Source organism: Nelumbo nucifera, chromosome 1, assembly GCF_055504915.1.
Source record: "Nelumbo nucifera cultivar China Antique chromosome 1, China Antique-T2T, whole genome shotgun sequence".
NCBI lineage: Eukaryota > Viridiplantae > Streptophyta > Magnoliopsida > Proteales > Nelumbonaceae > Nelumbo > Nelumbo nucifera.
Genome location: NC_142649.1, coordinates 108182746 through 108205307, shown reverse-complemented (window position 1 = coordinate 108205307; position 22562 = coordinate 108182746). Strand labels below are relative to the sequence as shown.

Sequence of the window (22562 nt, the reverse complement as noted above, 5' to 3'; positions counted from 1 at the left end):
AGGTACCTAATAGCTGTTCAGTAGTTGATGTGGTTGATCCAGTGAGTGCAGATTTCAGCAGCGGTTTGATCCTGGTTGGGCTCAACATGAATTAGGTTGGGGTGGCTGGTGGTTTCGGGATCCAGTAAAGGAGAAGAGAAGGAGTGCCGCCGCTGTTCAACGAAGGAGACGATGAACAGTGGCGGTGAACAGTTCATCGTCAGATAGTGGTTGGTCCTGATTTCAGGAGGTACCTAATAGCTGTTCAGTACTTGATGTGGTTGATCCAGGGAGTGCATATTTCAGCAGCGGTTTGATCCATTCTAGATGGTGCAGGAGAGACTTGCTGGTCGGGGTGTTCGACGGTCGTGATTTCTGCGTGTAGGCGAGCATTCTCGAGAGGGACAGAAGCGCTTCGAGATGTCCATTGCCTTGAGGGGGAGTTGCGTACAGTGAAAGGCAGTCTTATAGCCGGCCGTCGATTTTGATATCGTTGCGTACGTTGATTTCTCATTATGAAATCACCAAGTTTTGGGATTCATTTGATAAAGAAAATTAGGTGAAATTTAAGGGGCATTTGTGTATTTTCCCCATTGTGATACCTACCATAGCTTGATTCACGGTCCAATCTAGCCTAAGACTCAGCCCATAGACTAGCCTGTGATACGATTTACACCTCTAAATTGATTCATAAACAATTGTAAGTCACATGATAAGCATGAATTTACCATTGGATGAGGAGTGTGGTATTAATTATAGGGTAAATCTCTTAAACTACATTCATCAAAATTGACAAACTGTATTGTTTACATATTGTCTTAAAGTATTCGTAAGAATTTTGACAATTGTCTAAAATCTCCCTTGCCGTTAATTTTCTATCACACTCCATTTGCATGTGACATCATGTGAGGTAATTATTTGGGTAAATCTCTTAAACCACCCCTATGTTCACGAAATTGACAAACTTTACACTTATATTTACCCTTCACTATTCAACAAATTTTCAAAATAAAAATCAACTAACTGTGTAGACCAGTTCATTTTGCCCTTGTTCTCTATTCGATGAACACGATTCCATTCTCAACGGCCTCTTCTCATTGAGCCTCTTCTCAATAACCTCAAATAAGGATATTATAAGTGTTGAAACTTGAAAGCAATGTTGTTTCTTTCACAGATAAATTGTACCGTTATTGTTTACATGTTGTCTTATATTGTCTTAAAGTACCCTTAAGTGTTTTGACATCTGTCTAAAATCTTCATTGTCTTAATTTTCTATCACACTCCATTCACATGTAACATCATGTGAGGTAATTATTTGGGTAAATCTCTTAAACCACCCCTACTGTTCACGAAATTGACAAACTTTACCTTTTACTATTCAACAAAATTTCAAAATAAAAATCAACTAACTGTGTTGTTCATTTTGCCCTTGTTCTCTATTCGATGAACACATTCCATTCTGGACGGCCTCTTCTCATTGAGCCTCTTCCCAGTAACCTCAAATAAGGATATTATAAGTGCTGAAACTTGAAAGCAATGTTGTTTCTTTCACGGACAAGGAATTCTTGTGGCAGGGCTCTGAAGCTGATCAGGTTCTTGATTATGAGATCGAGTTTTCCGCCTATTTTGGCCAATAAACCAAGGTCCCACACTTGCCGCTGCTGTAAGAGAAGCTCATCCAATGTAGGGGATGGGCAGCAGTTACAACAATTTGAATCTTGGACTTAATCTTGACGGGCAGCAGCAAATGAATGATGAATTTATTATCTTTTTTGTTAGGAAAATATATGGCACGGCCAACCAAATATAAAACAGACATTACACACCTGAAGGTTTCTCTGTCCTCGCTACTTTTAAGCGGGAAGCGATTAATGTGAATATCCCAGCCATGGACATTCCTTAATCTGAAGGCTCGAGTTGGGGAAAAGGGGAGAAATAAAGAAAATTTGAAAAAATGAAATATGAAAGTTGCACGATCTTCAGCTTCTCTTAACCTGTCAAAATCGCTGGCCCAGGTGAGTCTATTTGTTGGCTTTTGGGTTCCAACTCCATCAACGATGGATGGGCTTTGGCTAGCTGCCAGAGCGTGGTGGCATTCATAGGCAGAACCCCTGTTTTTGTGCAGGTTGTATATGAAGAAGAAGAAGAAGAATGGAGCTCCGCCCCTGATTTAACATTAAAAACAAAAGAGAAAGGGGCGGAGCCCTTGTTTTACTGAGAAAATCCGAAAAACAATAAAAGGGGCGGAGCCCTTGTTATGACTCTCTGACTCATAAAAACTGCTAACTTGAAGCTCAACATAACTATTTCAGAAAAAAAAAATGTTGCCTGAAACAAAAGAAAATCATTTTAGCGGGAGCTGGCACATTTTTTCACTCAGGCTCACCATTTATTCTCTCTTGGGCTCACCATTTGCTCTGAACCCAGGAGTAGTTTCGTCTCCCCGGCGGTGGAATCATCAGTTTCATCTTCGCCGAGCCTCTGCTTAAGAGCAAAGCCCAGGAGCAGCAGATGGGTTTGCCTCCTTCGCCGAGCAATTTCGTCTCCCCGACGGTGGCATCATCAGTTTCGTCTTCACCGAGCCTAGAAGAGGAGAGCCCAGGAGCAGAGATGCGCTTGCCTCCTTCCAACAACAGTGAATAATAAAGGTATTTTAGAAATTTTAAAATAATTAATACTTTGTGAACAGAGTGTGACGGAAATTTAATGGCAAGGGAAGTGTTAGATAATTGTCAAAAAACTTAAGAATAGTTTAAAACCATATCTAAATAGTAAGATTACAGTTTATCAATTTCGTAAATAGTAGGGATAATTTAAGAGATTTATCCTAATTATTTTAAAATTTCTAAAATACTCTTACTATTCACAATTGCTACTTTAACCCTTCGACACAGCAATTCCTTCGTAAATACCAACAACGTTGAATCTCCTCACCTCCGGTATACCAGCGCCGGAACCCCATTTCTCCAACGAGCTTCAAACTCATAAATGATTTTCTTATCACAAAAATTACACAGTTTAAGCTCCGGCAGGTGTTGCAGTTTTGTTGTGCAACACCAGGTGCTTCATTTGGGTGGTATCTGTATTGCAACTCAGAAAGACAGGAGAGGGGTCGGGGAGGAATGGATGGAAATGGAAAGGAAATCGGTGGGTCTAATGGGTTAAGTTGGGGTTAGAGGGTATTTCTGTCAGTCGGAACCTCTTGTTGCCAATAGACCCACGGAAGTTTCCCAGCCCAAGAAGAAGAGCCGCACAGTATTGCGGCGTTACCTTTTACAGGATAACAGTTATCTGGCCACACCTCTTTTTCCTTACACAATGTTTAATGGGGTGAAAGCACACATTGTTTAAGGTTGTTTTGATGGTGCGCGATCTGGATGCTCCTAGCCGTAGGGTAGGTTGGACGCCTGTAGTCAAGTAAGTCACTCGAATTGCAAGGAAAATGAGGTATTAGAGAACTCGGAGTGGCTAACCCGGCGAGGTTGCTCCGATGCTTAAGTCAGTAATAGTATATGCGAGTTGAGAGTTTGAGAATAAGGAAAGATAGAATACACTAAATTGCACGTATCTGGGCCCTGGAAGGGTTAATGCCCTTATATAGTTGAGCTGTTGTGGCTCTCTTGAAACGACTCTGGGATCCTCGGTCCGCGTAGGTGAGATATGTTTCCACTTTAGAAGGAGAGTAGCGTACCAATCAATGAAGTTTATCGTTACTGTCCGATCCGGGTGGGGAGAGGATAAGGCTTACCATTACGCGGCGTGATATTGGGAGATTCAGAGTCTACTTAGAAGCTTCTAGAGTTGACTATGTGTCACTTCGGTACCTGGGCGTCGAACTGGTTTTGGTGCCGAGGTGCCTGAACACCCGGTCTCCCAAATTGCTTACTAGGTTCCCCTTGCTGAGTTGTCATCCAGCTAGCAGGTCGTGTCCACGTGACCTTTACTTACTAAGTCAGGCCAAATCACCCCTCATCATTTGCCCCCCACTCCTCGTGCTAGGGGTCCTGACCCGACGCGGGGAGTTCATGACGAGCCCAGGTGGATATGACACAATGTCTAGGTGGTATGGAGGGCGGACCCTTAGTTGGACCTGTTTGACCGTTTGGCTCGACTAGGAAATGACTCAGATTGCGTATCAAGTATGTGCGGACGTCACGCCGATTATAAACTTCGTGGACGTCAAAACACACGCTCAATTGATTTCAACCTCGAGTAGCATGCAACTGGTTTTCCTAGGAGCCGTTGGATAGCGCAGATCTCGATTGTTGATCACTGGATATACTGGCTATAAATAGCGGCTAAAGGGCCCATTTTCTTTGTCACAAACCACGTGTCTGAGCTCTTTGAGGTTGCGTTCAGGTCTCCCAGCTCAATGTCAGCTATCCCCGTGCCCGAGGTCATCTTGCTTTCTTCGATCTTCTTTGGTGAGCTCGTCTTCCTTTGTTTTCGATTCCGTTGTCAATTCCTTTAGCATGTCTAGCCTTAGCTTAGATAGTCTTTTAGATGGGAGTGGTGAATCCACTAGGGCCGAGGTGGGCACCTCGGCATAGACCGCAGAGCCTCGTCCTACCGAGATGGGCACTTCAGCACAGGATGTGTCGGGGTTACTTGCCGGACATCTTCGACCTGTCTTCAATGATAGCGAACAGGCTCTTGCCCTTAATAGCTCGGTATAGGCTACCTAATAACTTATTGTACAACATTCTCTTAGGAAACTTTACTTGGGATCACGGTCATGACGAGATCGTGGTTTTCAAGGAGCAGCTCGTAACCGGGCTGTGCTTCCTACTCCACCCCTTAATAGTTGAGATCGCCAAGTTTTTTGATATTGCCATAGATCAACTCCATCCAAATTCTATTTGCAACATCGTAGGTACCATCTCCCTTTTCCATGATTATAACCGACCTCTAGACCTCGACACTTTTTCTTCGGTCCTTTCTATCAAGAAAAGTTCAGCCTATGTTCTACCCAAGCACAGGGGAAGCTATTACATGTGAAGGGATGGGAGATCCATCATATGGATGGCCGAACCCTACAGGAAGGTTGGGCGAAATTTCAAAAATTTCTTTACTCCCATCTGGGAATCCTATTCCCAATTTAGAAAATTGCATTTTCAAGGTTCGTTCTTGTAACCAAACCAGACCAAATCTGAAACCAAATTAAGGGAGGGGATATACCTCATATGGAATCCATGCAAGAATGCTCCTCCCAACGTAGGTGTTCATGTCCAAAGAGAGTACCAAATCCTTCCTCCACTAAAGATGACACAGCTTAGGGTGAGGCAAGATCAATAGGTAGTTCTTCACCAAGAACTAGAGATTCTTTAGCAAGAATCGAATGGGACAGTGAACACAGCTTCCAGATTATTTCTTCTCGCAAGAAACAATATCAATATCCAATCTTGATCGAATCCAAGAACTGGAGATCGAACAGGGTGGGGCGGCAAGAGCAGGAAGAAAAGGAGTAGAAAGCAAGAGCAGTCTAACTGTATTGTCTTCTCTCTATATTCAACGAATGTGTCTGGAGGTTCACCCTGCTCTCTTATTTATGGCCTTAAAGAGACAACTTCCTAATCACATTAGGAGTTTCCTAATCCAAATCTTTTATTTGGATCTGGACTCTTTAAGTGATAAGGATAATCTCTTATCTTATCTGTAGATAAAAATCAACATTTCTAATCAAATTAGGAGTTCCTTTGATACAAATCTTTATTTGGATCTGGACTCTTTAAGTGGATAAGGATAATCCCTTATCTTATCTATTGATCCAAATCTCAGATCCGCCCCTATTTAATTAATCTAATTAACCCAGTTCGAAATTTGGCTTTTATGTCCATTAAGCTTTCAGGCTCACTTCCACTTTAATGCTGGCTAGCTTGGCTCTCTTTGTATGGCGTGGGACCCTATCATTGATCTACATATCAGCCACATGGGTTCAGCCTAGCCTCTGTTACAAGGCCTGGCCAAATTCACTGCTAAACATAGTAAACCCCTGAGTCCATCACTATGGGCTCATAATGGACCAACATTTATACTAAATGGTCATTGGGTAAAGCCATCTTATGAAGTCCCAAGGATTGTGAGAAGATGCAAGATTAGCCCATCAAATATAACCCTCAATGGTCTTACACTTAAATTCTCAACCCATAATGATCAAACACTACCCGACAAGAGAGGACCTCTCCCTCGGCTGCAAGGTGCAGTGCTGCACTCTCAACTTTAAGGAGAGTATCGTTGGTTCTCTCCACTGGCGAGGTCCTAGAACGCTGACCCAACTTGTAACTTTGGGAGGGGGACTTACTCCTCGAGCGCGGTGACTTGCTTCTTTGCCTCGACGATTTGTTCTTTTTTCTCTTCTACTTATTATTGCACGTTCCTTCTTCTTCTCTCTTTCTCTTTTCACCTTGCTGGTTATCTATCTTCTGGTTTATTTCCTCTTCTATGATGCTGAACTGATTGACCAGCCTGAGGAACTCGGGGATGTTCTTCATCTTGTTTGCTACGACATGCCATTTGAATTCCTTGTGGATAATTCCTTTCCAAGCTGCGGTAAGGTGTGCCGCTGGATCAAGGTTTGGTATCTGCAAGCAAGTCTCATTGAAGTGCTTGATGTAGCTTCGAATTGATTCTCCTTCCCTCTGCACCACGTTCGGAAGGCTCTCCTGTGACTTCGGGCACTTCTTATTAGTGATGAAGTGGGCCATAAACATGTCTGCGAACTACACCCAACTTCTGATGGAACCTGGCGCGAGGTTCCAATACTAGGTCCGAACTACGCCTCTGAATGTGGTGGAGAAAGCCACGCACATGCAAGCTTCTTCGGCACTAGCAAGATGCATCTAGGACTGGAAAAGCGTCTACATGATAATTGGGGTCGAAGGACCCATCATACTTGTCTAGTGGGGGTACCTTGAAATCTTTCGGCATTGGGGCCGTTAGGAGCTCGAGAGACAAGGGGGATGGCTAGCTCAACAAAGCGGGTGTTATTCTCGTGGCCACCGAGCTACTCTTCTCTTTCTCTGCTTCGATCTACTGGTTGGTTGGGCTTTGCTAGCGGGCTATTCCTTGCTGAGGAACGGTGAGTCTTGCGACGTCGCTGCTGCTGCTTCTTTGTTGGTGCTGCATTTGTATTGCCAGCCTCATTGTTGTCAGGTATCTCAATTTTGCTTCGAATGATGGGGTGAGGTAAATCGGGGGTCCTTCTCGTCGCTTCTTCTTCGTTGTGTGACCGGTGCTAGCTGTCACGGGGTACCGAGGGGTCTCCTCTCGAGCCCGCACCTCGGGCCCCGAGCTGGTGATCTACGTTGTCCTGATACAGGAGCTGCCGACTATGCCTCTCGAGCTGGCAGGGTTCGGGCCTATCCTTCGAGTTCCCCCTTTGGGAGGCTGGCGGAGTACGTCGTTCATCTACTATGCCCTGTGGCGGGGTTCATCCCGAGGGAGGGACTGATACCTATGAAGTTCTCTCACCACGGGGAGGAGACTGGTGGGCATTCTAATGAGCCTAGTGTTGGTTCTGGTTCTGAGCTTGTCTCTGATGTTGACCTGCTGGCTAGTTCGGCTACAGCGGTGGGAACTTCTACAGGTAAAAGTAATATTGTTGAAACTGTTGGAACTGGTGAATCTATTGCATCTAGATTTGCATCGTCTGGACACTTTAAACGAGGTCGTTAAACTGGGAATGCCCGACCCCAGGGGGAATCATAGAGGGCTCCGAGAACGTGGTGTTCACTTGGGGGAACGGGACATTTACCTGTTGGGTGGTGTGCGGTACAGACAGTGATGGAACCTCCGAGACTGTCAAGGGAATAGTGAACTGACCTATGGTCACCGAGGGACCTTGGGGAATAGTCGTTTGTTGCTCTTGCCCCCCAGCGACGTTCATGTCGCTCTTTTTGGTATTGCTGGAAGATGCCATTAAGGTTGAGACTGTGATTGAGATTGAGACTGGGATTGAGATGACCTTTCGATCGTTTCCCACAAATGGTGCCAATTAATGGTGCGTGATCTGGAAGCTCCTAGCTGTAGGGTAGCTTAGATGTCTGTAGTCAAGTAGGTCACTCGAACTACAAGGAGAGTTTGAGAATAAGGAGAGCTAGAATGCACTAAATCGCGCGTACCTGGGCCCTGGAGGGGTTGATGCCTTTATATAGTTGAGCTGCCATGGGTCTCACGAAACGACTCCGGGATCCTCGACCCGTGTAAATGAGATCCGTTTCCGCTTTAGAAGGAGAGTAACATACCAGTCAATGAAGTCTATCGTTACTGTCCGATCCGGGCGGGGAGAGGATAAGGCCTACCGTTACGCGACGTGATCCTGGAAGTTCGGAGTCCGCTGAGAAACTTTTGGAGTTGATTATGTGTCACTTCAGTACCTGGGCGTTGAAATGGCTTTGGTGCCGAGGTGGCTTTGTGCCGAGGTGCCCGAACACCCGGGCACCCGAACTGCTGAGTAGGCTCCCCTTGCCGAATTGTCATCCTGTTGGTAGGTCGTGTCCACGTGACCTTTACTTATTTGATCGGGCTAAATCACCCCTCATCAAGTTTTGTTGCGGAATTAACATGATATAATTAACTCATTGATCTCAAAAGGCTTGCCATCTTTGGATATATACGTGATTGCAGAAGAAAAGTGTTGAATGATGGTTTTGGTCCTCCATGTAGCCTAATCTCTGTAGGGTAGCCAGTTCGAGCATCAACCCAACTCGATGAAGGGTCCGGTTTGGAGATGGAATTGTGTGGTCATTCCGAATTTCTGATTCTTGTGGCTATGGCTCAACATTCAAGAGGTAGGGTAGGAGTAAAGCATGGTGTCACATGTTACAGTTATACCAATCTGAACTATTGGAGGTTTTGGGAGATGTTTCAAATACGGTTTTCGGAAAAAATTGGAAAGTAGGGGTTTTTGATCAATGGGTTTTATTTTGAAAATTTGATGAATAGTAAAGGATAAATTTAATATTTTATTTTTTTCGTTAATATTTATTGACATGCTGACTGGTGACTACAGTGACGGGTGAGTTCACATGTTTTATGACTACAATAGTGATTCCCAAATTATCACTTGAATGTTTTGAATTTAAGTCTATCACCGATGACTTGTGAGTTAGTATTTTTGGAAACAAATCTTTTCTTATTGGCTTAATCTCGGGCCCATAGATGTTGTGTAAACTTTCCAAGTGGGCCACCCAACTTGCATCTGTGATGTCAGTGGATTGGGGTGTTAAAGTAGTAAATTTGCAATGACCCGAGCCTATAGGATTAGGGTGGATTTAGCTTTAATTCAATTTTGCGTTGTGTTCAGGTAAAGGTGAAACCATGTTAAATCTGACCCATTGACATTGCATTGAAATATTTATATGCACGTATAGATTTGGTTGACTATGGGTGGATATGGCATGAATCAGGTAGGGTACATACTGAAGGGATGGGAGATCCATTGAATGGATGGTTGAGTATGGGTGGATATGGCATGAGTCAGGTAGGGTACATACTGAAGGGATGGGAGATCTATCGAATGGATGGCCGAACCCTGCAGGAAGGTTGGGCGAAATTTCAAAAATTTCTTTCTCTTTCATTCAAGAATCGTATTCCCTAATTTAGAAAACTGCATTTTCAAGGTAAGTTCTTAAATCTAAAACCGGACCAAATCTGAAACCAAAAGAGAAGTGAGGGATATACCTAATACAAAGTAACAGTAACTATCAATGCAGGTGTTCATGCCCAAATAGAAGACTAAAACCCGCTCTCACTGAAGATGACACAATGTGTAGTGAAACAGGATCAACAGGATCAGCAGGACGATTCTTCAGCAAGAACCTGAATTCTTCAATAAGAATCGAGCAAGGACTGGTGAGCACCACTTCAGACTGCTTCTTCTACCAAGAAACAATATCAAGAACTCTTCTTGATCGGATCCACAAGTGGAGATCGAACTGGGTAGGGGCGACAAGAACTAGGGAAGAATTCAACAATTTGCTGTTGTGAAAATCTGAGGAATTCACCCATGTTTATAGCCTTCTTGGATCAGCCTCCTAATCTAATTAGGAGAGAATTTCCTAATCCAAATCTTATATTTGGATCTGGACTCTTAAATGGATAAGACTTATCTTATCCTTCAACTAATCCTAGTCAATTTAAAACTGAATTCGCCCCCTTTTAACTAACTAACTTAAGCCCAGTTTGAATTGGGACTTAGGCCCATTAAGCTTATGTGCTCATTTACTCTTTAACCTGCTGCCAGTTGGCTCTCTTTGTATGGCGTGGGACCCTAACATTGATCTACACATCACCCACATGGGTTCAACCCAACCTTTGTTACAAGGCCTGGCTGAATTCGCTGTAAGAGATAGCGAACCCTTGAGTCCATCACCATAGGCTCTTAATGGGCCCAACATTTACACTAAATGGTTATTGGATTCAACCACCTTATGAAAACCCAAGAACTGTGGATAGATGCAAGATAAGCCCATCAGGTATTACCCTCAATGGTCTTACTCTTAACCTCTTAGCCCATAATGATCAAACATTGTCCGACAAGAGAGGACCTCTCCCTCGGCTGTAAGGTACAGTATTGCTCTCTTTACTTACATGTATCCCGGGAATTAAAACCTTTTGCAAACATTTTGAAACCATAATATATATATATATATATTTATATTTATATATATATATATATATATATATTTATATATATATATGTGTGTGTGTGTGTGTGTGTGTGTATCTCTATATAAATATATTTTGCAAAACCAAATTTCAACGTTTGAAATTAACTGCTATCAGTTTAGGTTTCCATCAGAGATAGTGCATTACCCGATCATTCCATCAAAGAGAGTGCATCACCCACTCAGGTGAATTCTTAGACTGCCCCAACATACCCAGGTTTTGACCCCCCTCTAAGGATCTCACTGATTGGCATATCAAAGACAACCTAATCTGACACCTAGTGCAGTACTATAATCGAGTCTAGGAGTCAGGTGTAACATTTCAGTTTTGCCCATCTCCAAGGTCTAGGGCAATACTGGAATTTGGTCCGGTTCAAGATTTCAAGAAAACCCACACTGCATGTACTTCAGGTCTCACCCTGGCAGTTAAGACAAGTCACCCCAACCAACTTGGCGGCACATCAATGTCAGCCTTGTCAAGATAAATCTCCCCAGATCTATCTAACGGATGTGAAGATTCTAAACTAACACAAGTCTCATAAGTGTCAAGTTTAAGGGTATTACACAGAAACACACCACAATGACATGAATCAATTATATATTTTATTCATTTACAATAAATGTCAAAAGATACATCAATCTAATTGGAGTTAAGGGTATAACTATCTAACACATACCCCTCTTGTATAATCTCTCTCTAAACTACTTTAACCTAGTTCATAAATGCTATGTTGAGAGAGAGAGAGCTTAAAGATAGAATTTGATAAACAATTAACCAACCCTTACCCCGCAATACATACAAGAACTCTGAAGCCTAATCCATTTAAGGCTTTCACAAATCACAATCTTTTTTGATAGTGTTTTTTTTTCTTTATTATTAAAATAAAATAACAAATATATACAATAGTAAACGTACAAAACTTGATTCAATTATTCTATTCTAGTAATAATTAGTTGGGATGCATGCTGATATCACCTTGGTACTATAATAGGTTTCACTTTCAATTATTGTCTCTACTTTAATAATCATAACTTAGCATACTAATCCTATCATATTCGAATTGGATGATCTTACTTTGGCTAGTTAGATTGGATTGGATTTTTTATCCAATCCATTTGCAGACCTACACAAAACTCCTTGCTTTAGATATGAAATAAAGCATGGTGGAAAGAAATATTTAGTTTCAAACCACTTTTCAAAGTGACATGAGTTAGGAAACAAAACCTGGCTCTATCACCTACTTTTCATTTTTTCACTCAGATGCCACAAACTACTCTTAAAAGAAAGAGCAGATGCAGCTTTCTAAGGCTCAGTTTGGAAGGAGTACAAATACAAATATTTAGAGTGCAAAACCTTGTATTTTGTATTATTTTGTATGTATTTGCATTGTACATATTTGTATTTGTACTTTTTCTAAGTTGAGTGTAAAATCCAAATGCCCCTTAATATTTTGCAAAAAAAAAAAGCTTCTTAATAAGGAAAATCTTGTTTATAAAAGAAGAAAAAAACAGTACAAAAATTCATTTTGAAACTGCTTATGTTAGAGAATATCAATCTATTCAAGGACCTCACTTAACAGTTTAAGCTTTTAGGTTGAATGGTTCTTTAAGATGGTATTAGAGCCACTTTGACCAAGTGATCTAGTGTTCGGTCCTCATTAGCCTCATTATAATTAATTAAGTTTTAGCACAAAGTATGAATGGGCTTGTGCTTGTTCACACTTCAAGGCCAATGGGTTTTTGTGTGAGGGGGCGTGTTAGAGAATATCAACATATTTAAGGACCTCACCTAACAAATTAAGCTTTTAGGTTGAATGTTTCTTTAAGAAATTGAAAAACTAAAGATTGTTTTTTCGACAAAAGTACTCATGATTCTAGAATTTAGAGAAGCTAGTTTCCATTAAAAGATTTTTGTGTTTTAGTAATATTTTGAGAAGCCATACCATCAGACTTCTTAATATTACTGTTCAATTATTAAAATAACTTATACTTGTCTAATGATTTGAAATTTTCAATAACAAGCCAAGTTCAAAATCATGGACCAATCTTTTTAGAGTATTTTGTTGGTTTAGATACCAAATATTTAAATTGTAAATTGATGTGATAACGAGTATTTAAAAGTTTTATTTATTTATTTATTTTTGTGCTTCAAATCCATTCTGGATCTCCTACCCAGAAAAACCCTGCTCAGACCAGTACCCACAAGATACTACAGCTGCATATTCACAACGTCTCCCATATTTGCATGTTTACCATTCATGGTAAGATGTTCCCCATGTAGAGATATAGTATCATATGGATATGCTTTATGGGTAGGAGATCTGAACAACTTCAAAACTCTTTCAGTATCATGTTTTTCCTGCATCATATATTTTCCCTTTTTCTAAGCCCGTTGCAACAATTCATTTCATCAAATCCTTTCTCAATGCAAGTAGTAGAAATAAAGGAAAGACCAACTATAAGGTCAATGGACAGTACAAGTAAGTTTAACAGTAACATCAAAAGCACACAGTATATTCCTGCAATCAGCTATAGCGGTGCAAGACACTTTCTTTTAAGGCTCCCTTTGTGGTACAAATATAAATATGTAAGACTCAGTTTGGAAAGATTACAAATACAATTATGTACTGTATAAATATATATAAAATAATACAAATATAAGGATTTGGATTGTATATATTTGCATTTGTACTCATTCCAAACTGAGACCGAGCAAAGTGCAAAATTCTGTATTTTGTATGTACTTGCAATGTATATATTTCTATCTATATTCTTTCCAAGCAGAGCCTAAGGAATTTAACAGGAGCAAAAAAAAAAATTATTTTGCATTTCCTTCAAAGTTTCCAGAAATTGTTCAACTTAAAAGCTAAAATCTTATGTTATTAGGTGAGATTTCTAAGTAGACTTTTTCCTCTGATACTCCCTTTCATGCAAGGCTTATTAGACTTGAAACATGGACAAAAATAAGCTCACTATCTTGTGCTGAAATTTAATTAATTATAAAAGAAATAATGAATATCATTTCAAAGAAACTTAAACTTAAAAATTAAACCCTTAAGTGAAGTTCTGAATAGGTTTTTATTTTGAGTTTTCATATTAAGAATGGTTTTGGTCATGGGAGAACTTTGAATGTGGAGTTGAATTCTACAAGGATAGAATATAAATTTTGTTTATATTGTGCAAACTCAATTTACAAGAATGCATTAGACTAATCTTCCATGAAAGCCATTAAATGGTAGGCCATTGAACATGTACTTAATAGCTTGGGCTTTACCAAGTCTATTGATATAAAGAAGCTTCCTGTGAAGGAGAAACCAAGCGTTCAAGAGCTTAATTTCTCAACAATAACCAAGCATCTGCAATAGGTTTTATTGATTTTTCTTGTCAGACTTTGCTGATCCATGTGCTACTAGGGTTCTGAGAATCAATATAATAGACACCCAGATCATTGTCAATTATTACTTATTAGATTGGTTCGGTTGCTGGCCTCAAAAAAAAAAAAAAAAGAAAAAGAAAAAACACTTGGTTCGTTTGCTCTAACAAATTCTATTCCTTGCCAGTTGCCATATATGCAACAACAGTCACAGATCAATCACAAAATGATAAAGTGGAGAGATTTTTGGTTCGTTTTCCCCATTTGCCCAATTAAAGTACGTAGTTTGATCAGAACTGGTGTGTTAGGTTTTAAGTTAAATTCTAAACATATATTTTCCAGTCTTTTGAAAGTTTTCTTTTTTTGTACGAAAAAGTACGAATAGGAGTTTTGATTTTCACTGTAGAGTTATAAATATTTAAAATGTCAAAAACCCCAATTTTATACATCAATGCCCCTGATCCTTGACCGAACCGTTATTCTCCCTTTATTTTTATCACGTAATGTAAGGTTATATTCAAATCTCCTTCCCATTAAAAAAAGAAGAGAGAGAACTCAAAATTTATAATTGGTACAGCGTACAGCGTCAGCAATGGTCCCTGGACTGGAGCCTGCCTGATGATGTTACAGGGATTTTCTTTTTCCAGCTTACAGCTGCCACATGTCAAAATCATAGACCCCAAGAGAAATAAAAAGTTGAAATAATTAGGTAGTGCCATACAGTTGTAAACATTGCTCGTGCAGTGGTGGCCACTGGCCACAGAATGGGGATGACTGACAGATATACACAACCAAAGCAACGTGGCTTACAGTTGCAGATAAGCAATAATCCACAATCTTTTATATTGAGATATAAATTTATTATGATCCAAAATTATTTGACTTCTTCTTAACAAACACCTCTTCTTGGGAATGAAAATTAATAATGTCATCACAATAATTTAGACCTCCAAGTCTAAAAACTAAAGGAGGGCCCACAAGTCACAGCTCCCAACTTGTCATTCGCCATTGCTAGGCTTCCCCTCTTTTTAAAAGAAGAACTGAAAGATGGCCCACAAAACCATTGGATTGGACTTTTCGGACTATTCACCACCTATACAAAAGATTCCAATCTCAGAGTCCTTAAAGCTCGGGCTACTGAATCCCGGTCTATTCTTTCATACCAAGTCAAGAGGGTCCGATCCTTTATTTTTTTGGGTCTTTTGGGGGCAATTCGCAGTGGCAGTGGCAGTGGATCTCTTCCACCGTTTCGGTCCGTTGGGCAGCCCCGGTTGCCGACCAGGACCAGGCCCAGCTATAGTCTATAGGGTATAGCCTATGGAATGAAGCCGGCATTCGAGAAGGGAGCCCAAGTCAACGGTCAAAACCCCGCCTTGTTTCTTGTTATAAAGTTGACGTCCCACTCCCACCATCTTTCCTGTTTTTAAAAGGGATAAGAACACTGCACTCCAAAATCCAAATTACAAGGCTAACAACTAATCCCACTCCACCACACAAACTAAACTGCTCAATTTCAGCTACTCTATCATCTCTCTGCCAAATCTAGAAGAAAAGAGATGCATCTTCTGACCTCAGAAACCGATGTCTTCGATCGCATCCCCGACCCCATCGTTCTTCTCATCTTCAACCACTTATCCGACATCAAATCCTTAATCCGCTGCCGAGCCGTGTCGAAGCGCTTCAACTCCCTCGTCCTGCAGGCCGACAACCTAGTGGTGAAGGTTGATCGCGTCATCTCCAACGAAACTGGTGAGTGGAGCTTCCTACTACACCTCCTCAGGTCTATACTCCAGTCCTTGCAAGACTTGATATCCCTGAGACGACTTCCAATCCAGCCCCGAAACAGAAACTCTCCCACCGAAATCCTTCGCGGATTCGAGAGTATCAGACGGCTTGTGATCGAACTTCCGGCTGGAGATCTCCGTTTGGAGAAGGATGCGGTTGTGAGATGGAGGGCGGAGTTCGGGAAAACATTGAAGAGCTGCGTAATTTTTGCGGTCCGGACCATCGGAGAAGCGACTGACGATGGGGGAGGCAACGGAGGAGACGGGGATGACATGGACTTCAACGGTGAAGACGGAGGGGGAGGACTGAAGTTGAGAGTGGTGTGGACGATTAGCGCTCTGATTGCGGCTTCGGCGAGACATTATTTGTTGAGAGATGTGATCAGAGAGCACAGAGAGATGGAAAGCTTGGTATTGAAGGACAGAGAAGAGGAGGGGACGATGGTGATGGATAAGGAGGGGCTGAGGGAGTTCAGGGAAGCTGCAGTGGAGGAGGAGGAGGAGCAGGAGGCGAATCAAGTCAATAATAGGACGGTGGGGTGGAAGAATAGGACGACGGTACCAGCGGTGCGGATGAGGATGATGCACGAGCCACGGCTGGATCTTCCGGGCGGCGTAAGGATGAAGGGTGCGACACTGGTGGTGGTGAGTCCCGCAGCCGCACAAGGCCAAGGGACGGAGACAGCAGACGACTCGGCCAAAGAGTCAGAGGAGCAGAAGTTGGCGTTGGATGCGTTTGGAGGGATGTTTGGGGAGGCAGCCAAAGCATTGGTCAAAAGTCGGAGTTACCTGCTTGAGATGAACTCGTTCTAGAAATCTAGAGTCCTACTTCCTACGTGTAATGTATCTATTATATATGTATCATACTATCATATCATGTATGCACGGGGTGGTTTTTCAATTTTCACTCTACCGTAACTGTTACCATTAATTCGTGTAAAACATGAATTGTGTGTGAGTTTATCTTCGTCACACGGCCCACCGTGTATTGGCAACATGCATCTCTTATGAATAATAATAACATACAACTACGACTCTACGGGAGATACGGGAGATGGAGATGTTTCCCATCCCATGTTCATGTACGGTTGAGAAAGTACGAGAGATGGATATGTTCCCCATATCATATGCGGTTCAAACCTGTGAGGAGCAAAATCACTCGAATTGTGGATTTATTTTAAGTTTGAGAAAAGGTTTATTCAAAGAAATCAAATTCAAGAGATAAAAGGGAGGGATGGACTCAATAGTCAATAGAGCCTGTCAGCAAAAGATTTCACATTTAAATAAGAAGCTAGTAGGACTTGAATTCAGTTGGTGGGAGGCTTTATGTGCAAAATCTCACAGTCATAGACTCGATGTCCTGATTCTTGAGGGATAAAGTTTTAATTTGGTAAATGAACAAATGGGAACTAGGGTGTAGGTAAGCAATCCAACAACCTCGATCGGAAATATTTTAATATGATATCACAACCAATAGCGCCCAAAATCTCAATCCAATGAATTGCTGCGTGGCAACTTCAGTTGACACTAGAACTAGAAGGAGAGAGAACCTACTACGCATTTGGCTGTCCTTCATGCCGTAAGCCCGTAAGTCTCAATGTCTCATTCCACTGCTTCCAGTCCCCACCACACACCTGCCCAGACGCCAAAGCCACAGGCCCGCAGTCAGAAATAAGCCCTATTTTCTAGGGTTCCTAATTCCTACTTCCTACCCTTTGGGCCCTCAACCGTCTACAAAGTCAATTGTTTGCTGAAACCTGAAAATATTAGTATTATGGAAGCGTTATGGGTTTAAAACCAAAAGTTGGTCCAAATAGGAATGTTCCTATAACTTATATGTTAAATATGAATATAGGATAGATAGATGGAATGGTACATTCCACAAGGGGGTTATGGGAATATGGGATGGGTGATGGAAAACAGTGGTGGGCCTGTATGCGACGACCAGCAAACAAGACACTTTGTCCAATATATTTAGTGGGAGAACGGCAAGCCCGTGCCCACACCTTTTCAACTACCTTTTGCAAGGGAGCTATTTTCAATACAAGACCATAAAGGATGCTTGAACGAGCTGTGCCCTAACTGAAGCGGAATTCATTCGGTTAAATGGTCTAGATCAGATCAGGGCCACTCTCCTTTACCCGTTTATATAATAATAAATTCTGTGCAGAATTTTCATACTCCATTTCATCTATGATTTAGACACGTCGAATGACAAGAAGGCGCATCCAGAGTTCATACTCCATTTCTCTGAAATTTGAAGCACCCTAAAAAGGGAAGGGAGGCTAGCAAGTAGCAAGGGCGCAAGTTGAAGCGTTGCAGTTACTTGTGGAATTCTTAGTAGTTGAATGATGGATGAAGTGCGTGGAATGTTAGCACAGAGAAGGAAGTCAAAGGAAGGACATAAATTCGTTTGGTGACTGGAGAGTTTTAGATGATTTTTTTTTTTGACTCGAAAGTTGAAGATCACGGATGTAGTTGCAACCAATCTTGATATTGTAATTGTAAAAATAATGATATAAAAAAGCACACAGATATGAATAAAAATAAAAGGCGTTACTGCAGAAAGTTGGAAAACAACCAACTTTTAGGTTGGGGATTGACCATCATTTTCAAGCCCCATCAAAAACCTAACAATTTTATAAAAATGGCACCATGTATCATCAAGTGAGTCCGGATCTGGTTCCAACACCTACTGCGGCTGTTGGTACCCTGTGTGTTGGGACCAGATCCTAATTCGTATGAAGTATGAAGTATGAAGTATGATGTCTCGCATCCATATTTCATTACCTTCAATTTATTTCTTATTTCTAGTAACTTGTCAAAGTAGTGTTGGTACCATTATTTTATTTTGTTTCCGCATGAAACGTTTAAGGTTCCTCCACCCCTTAATCAGTCAAAACCCCAATAAGGGGTGTATCGGTATTATTTTTATTTTTTAATTTTTTTAAGTCCAGTTCAAAGATGCTGGTTTAAGGTTCCTTCACCCCTTAATCAGTCAAAACCCCAATACATCTTTTATAAGGGTATATCAGGATATTCTTAATACGATACGTATCGTCCAATACGGATCGGTACGTAATGATACTTTGAACCTTGGTTTGATCATGTTTTACTCACTTCACCCACCCTTTTGGAGTAAGAAACACCAACATGCATTTGATGCTTATGCAAACAGCATCTCATACATGCATTTTTGAGGTATATTTGTTTCAACCATAAATAGTCTCAAATAACAATTGTATGCCCATTTGTATTGATCATCTCAAGACTTTTCAAGTATAAACAGAAATGGTGACTGACGTCTTTAAAGGTTTATCAGATTTTTTTTTTCAATCTTTCATGTTTTATCCTTAAAAATCACCATCATCATCATATGGGCCTTGTACCAATTATAAAAAGTCAATTACGTGAGGTTGTGTTTGGTTTTGTGGGTATTTATTGAAAAAATACCGCCACATCAGTGCTACACAGGCGTTGATATTTATTGCATATGAAACAAAATAAAACAACTGTTTAACAAATAAATGGTATAAAACTGAAATGTTTTGATTTTTGTGCATAGGGCATTTGGGAAAACACCAATTCCTTGTTTCCCCTAATGCCCCAGCGTTTCTTGAAACCAAATGCTGATGTGGCATACTTTAATAGGTATTAATCTGATGTGGAAAGTAAAAAATATTTAAAGTGAAAAAATACGAATAAAGGTTTAAAGTGAAAAAATACAAATAAACGCCTATCCATAAACACATACCAAATCATGTTTGGTCATTTCATTCCATTTAAACTTTAAAGCCATATCCATTCTATATCCATTGTTAAATTATTGATAAAGTGAATATTCAAAGAAAAAAAAATTCTGATGTACGTTGGAACCACTGAAAGTTGGAGAAACTGTTAAATGACCTGGGTACTCAGTATGGAGAAGCTTATTCGGTTCAAGATCCGCCATGCAAGTGGTAAATCTTAAAAACATTTGGTTACGAATGGATAGTGTTTCATTGAATAAGTTCTCTCACATGTTATAGTGGACAATTATAAGATCAAATCCCATTGTCACCAGGGTTAGGGTGTTATGCACATGGGGTCAATCCCATCCTCTAGCCCCATGAAACAACAAAATAAAGAAATATATAGAGAAAACATATGGGCTGTGTCTTTTCATTTGATTTGGGACATCAAATTAGGTTAATCTATAACTAAACTAATTAATGACCCTGTGTTGAGTAATTGTCAAATATACTTAATTATGCATTTTGTTTGTTTTTTTATAAAAATTAGGTAATTAAATCAGATTTTATTTGTAATCAATAATCCACATTATCCAAAAATTGCATATATCCAAAACATAGTCAATACAACGCCAATGTCGGGTCTTTTATTTTAATTAGGAAGTTAAATAAGATTTGACGTATTACTGGTATATCTTACCAAGAGAAGAAGCATAACCTGGACTATCATATATTTGAAGGAGAAGCCATCTTGTATAAGGGATTTATTTTGATATATAAAGTTCGCTTGTCTGATAATTTAGCTTTGACTGGATGAGAAGCTAGTCACATGTTTGGAGGAGAAACTCTCTTTGTGTGAGAATTTAGCTTTGCCTACATACTTGATACTCCAAAAAAATAAATAAATATACAAAGCATACAAATAGATAATAATAAAGATATACAAAATATACCCGAAGATAGATATGGCAATTTTACCCATAGGGTTTGGGGCGGGTACAAGTGGAGAATTTGAATTCAGGGTCGGGTACGGGGCAGGTAAAGCCTGGCCCCACTCCGCCTCATTGTCATTCCTATCTAGAGATAGGAATGGCAACAGGGCGGGGAGTACATTCTCCATCTTTGATCCCGACCCCCAAATCACCCCTATCTCCATCCCTGATTCTCGACGGGGAAAGGAATCCCCCCTCCATCCCCAATTCCAATGGGGATGAATTTTCTGTCGGAGACCCGAATCCCCGAAACTAAGAGAGAGAGAGGACTGTTGGGACTTGGGAGAGTTTATATTCATGATGACTGATGAGAGAGAGTTCGAAGGGTGACAGCGATGACGACGACGGTTCAGTTCTCTGGCCTCTCCTCTATTCGATGTTCGACGGGCGAGTGGGCAGTGGCAACAGTCAGCGACGACGGTTGGCAATCGACAGTCGGGGAATCGACGACGAAGATGAAGCTAGGGTTTACTGGTTTTGTGGTTCAGTTGCCTCTCTTGAGTCTTCTCTGTCGAATAGAGAAGAATGAAGACTGGTAACTGGTTTAGTCGAGGGTTAAAAATTGCCACCCACAGATATGAAATGATAAATAATAAAGATATTTTATAGGTATTCATCTATTTTCTTCTCCAAATTAAAGTATAAATGGAGGGAAATATGAAACAGCAAAAGGTAGGAAAGAAAATCTTCAAACTTGCTTGATGGGGGTGGAGGTAACTTCGAGTAAAACTTGAACACGTGGTGACTCCGAGGACGCCTTTCCCTATGAGCTTCCACCTTGGTAGATCAACACCACCTCGGACCTATGGAACTTACCTCGGATATCTACAGACCATCTTGCTCTACACAGTTCACCGGTGGCGAGCTGATTACCATTCTGAATCGTTCACCCGCTAAATGGTAGCTCAGCATACAACCGGCCAAGCTATATATATATATGAACAAAGAAACACACTCCATCGAGGTGAGCTATACCAGAAGAAGAAACAGCCAAGCTAGCTCCACTTCGTGTATATAGAGTAGCCATCTGGCAGCCCAGCCTGATAATGTCATCATCGCGGGTGGCTGTCCCGTCATCCAGTGGGACTCGGGCTTCCTCCATGCATCAACAACATAGCACGTGAGTGACCTGTACATGTTCCATTTGAATTCTAAGTGATGCAGCGCAATCCGGGCACTCCTAGCTAGCGGACGTCTGGCTTCTAGTTGGCGACGGACGGTACCTGAGAAGAGGAAGGTGAAGGATTCCCGGGAGACTTGCCCGGTGGGAATACTCTGATGCTTAAGTTAAAACACTTGAGAGAGCTGTAAGGAATGCAAAGAGAGCTACGAGTGCAAATAGCGCTAGATCAGTTAAAGTTCAAGATTAATTCCAGATCAATTCAAGATACCTTTGCCCCTTTGATACTGAGGCCTTTAAATACAGATGTCCTTGTCAAATCAGGCGTAACCGCCACTGGCCCTCTGGCATAGCCGTTATTTGCCAGGGTTGCGCAGGTAACCATTGCAAAGTACTGCCCAATCAGATGAGAGACAAGACCCGGAAAGGATAGACACGCCACCACCTGTCGAGAGACGTGGGTGCAGTCTACTGGGCTGGCAGGGACTGCGCCGTCAGTCAAGAGACGTGGTGCAGTCTGATGGGTACGGTCTCGTCAGATAAGAAGCTTCCTGAAAACGCCGCATCGCTTAGTAGCGAGCTGCCTTGTAGCGAGCTATCCCATAGCGAGCTCCTGCAGGTATCCCGAGGTGGTTCCGCTTGAGGTTGCCTTTGGGGCAGTCCTCTTGCCTAAGTATTGGAGCGAGCTAGTTATCCGAGCTCCCGAGTTGGGATAGACTTGACTTTGAGTATTCCCTTTTAGTACACTGAGGTCCTCGAGCTCGCGCTATAGCAAGCTCGTTCCGTGGCGAGCTGTTCCGCAAGGACCTTAACGAGCTCGTTACTCGGTTGTAGCCAGGCTGTCATGCTAAGTTGTTGCTTATGCTGAGTCACATCCACGTGTCGCCTTCTTAGCAGGTCGGGTCAAATCACCCTC

The 22562-nt window shown here is 41.4% G+C and overlaps 1 protein-coding gene and 1 long non-coding RNA gene across 2 annotated transcripts; one reads left to right on the top strand and one right to left on the bottom strand.

Moving 5' to 3' along the window:
* Window positions 1-2155: 2155 nt before the first annotated feature.
* Window positions 2156-3284, bottom strand: LOC104605953 (uncharacterized). The gene is made up of 2 exons (XR_736716.3): window positions 2914-3284; window positions 2156-2602 (listed from the first exon to the last, which is right to left on the bottom strand). It is a non-coding gene; the product is annotated as an uncharacterized LOC104605953 (long non-coding RNA).
* An 11621-nt stretch (window positions 3285-14905) lies between these two features.
* Window positions 14906-16775, top strand: LOC104605954 (F-box protein AUF2-like). Its single transcript, XM_010270919.2, has one exon. The coding sequence runs from the start codon at window positions 15576-15578 to the stop codon at window positions 16614-16616; it is 1041 nt and encodes a 346-aa protein (XP_010269221.1). The 5' UTR covers window positions 14906-15575; the 3' UTR covers window positions 16617-16775.
* The last annotated feature ends 5787 nt before the right edge of the window (window positions 16776-22562 follow it).

Bases quoted from the DNA above. Each gene is read 5' to 3' on its own strand.
- LOC104605954 (XM_010270919.2), top strand. From the start codon at position 15,576: ATGCATCTTCTGACCTCAGAAACCGATGTCTTCGATCGCATCCCCGAC.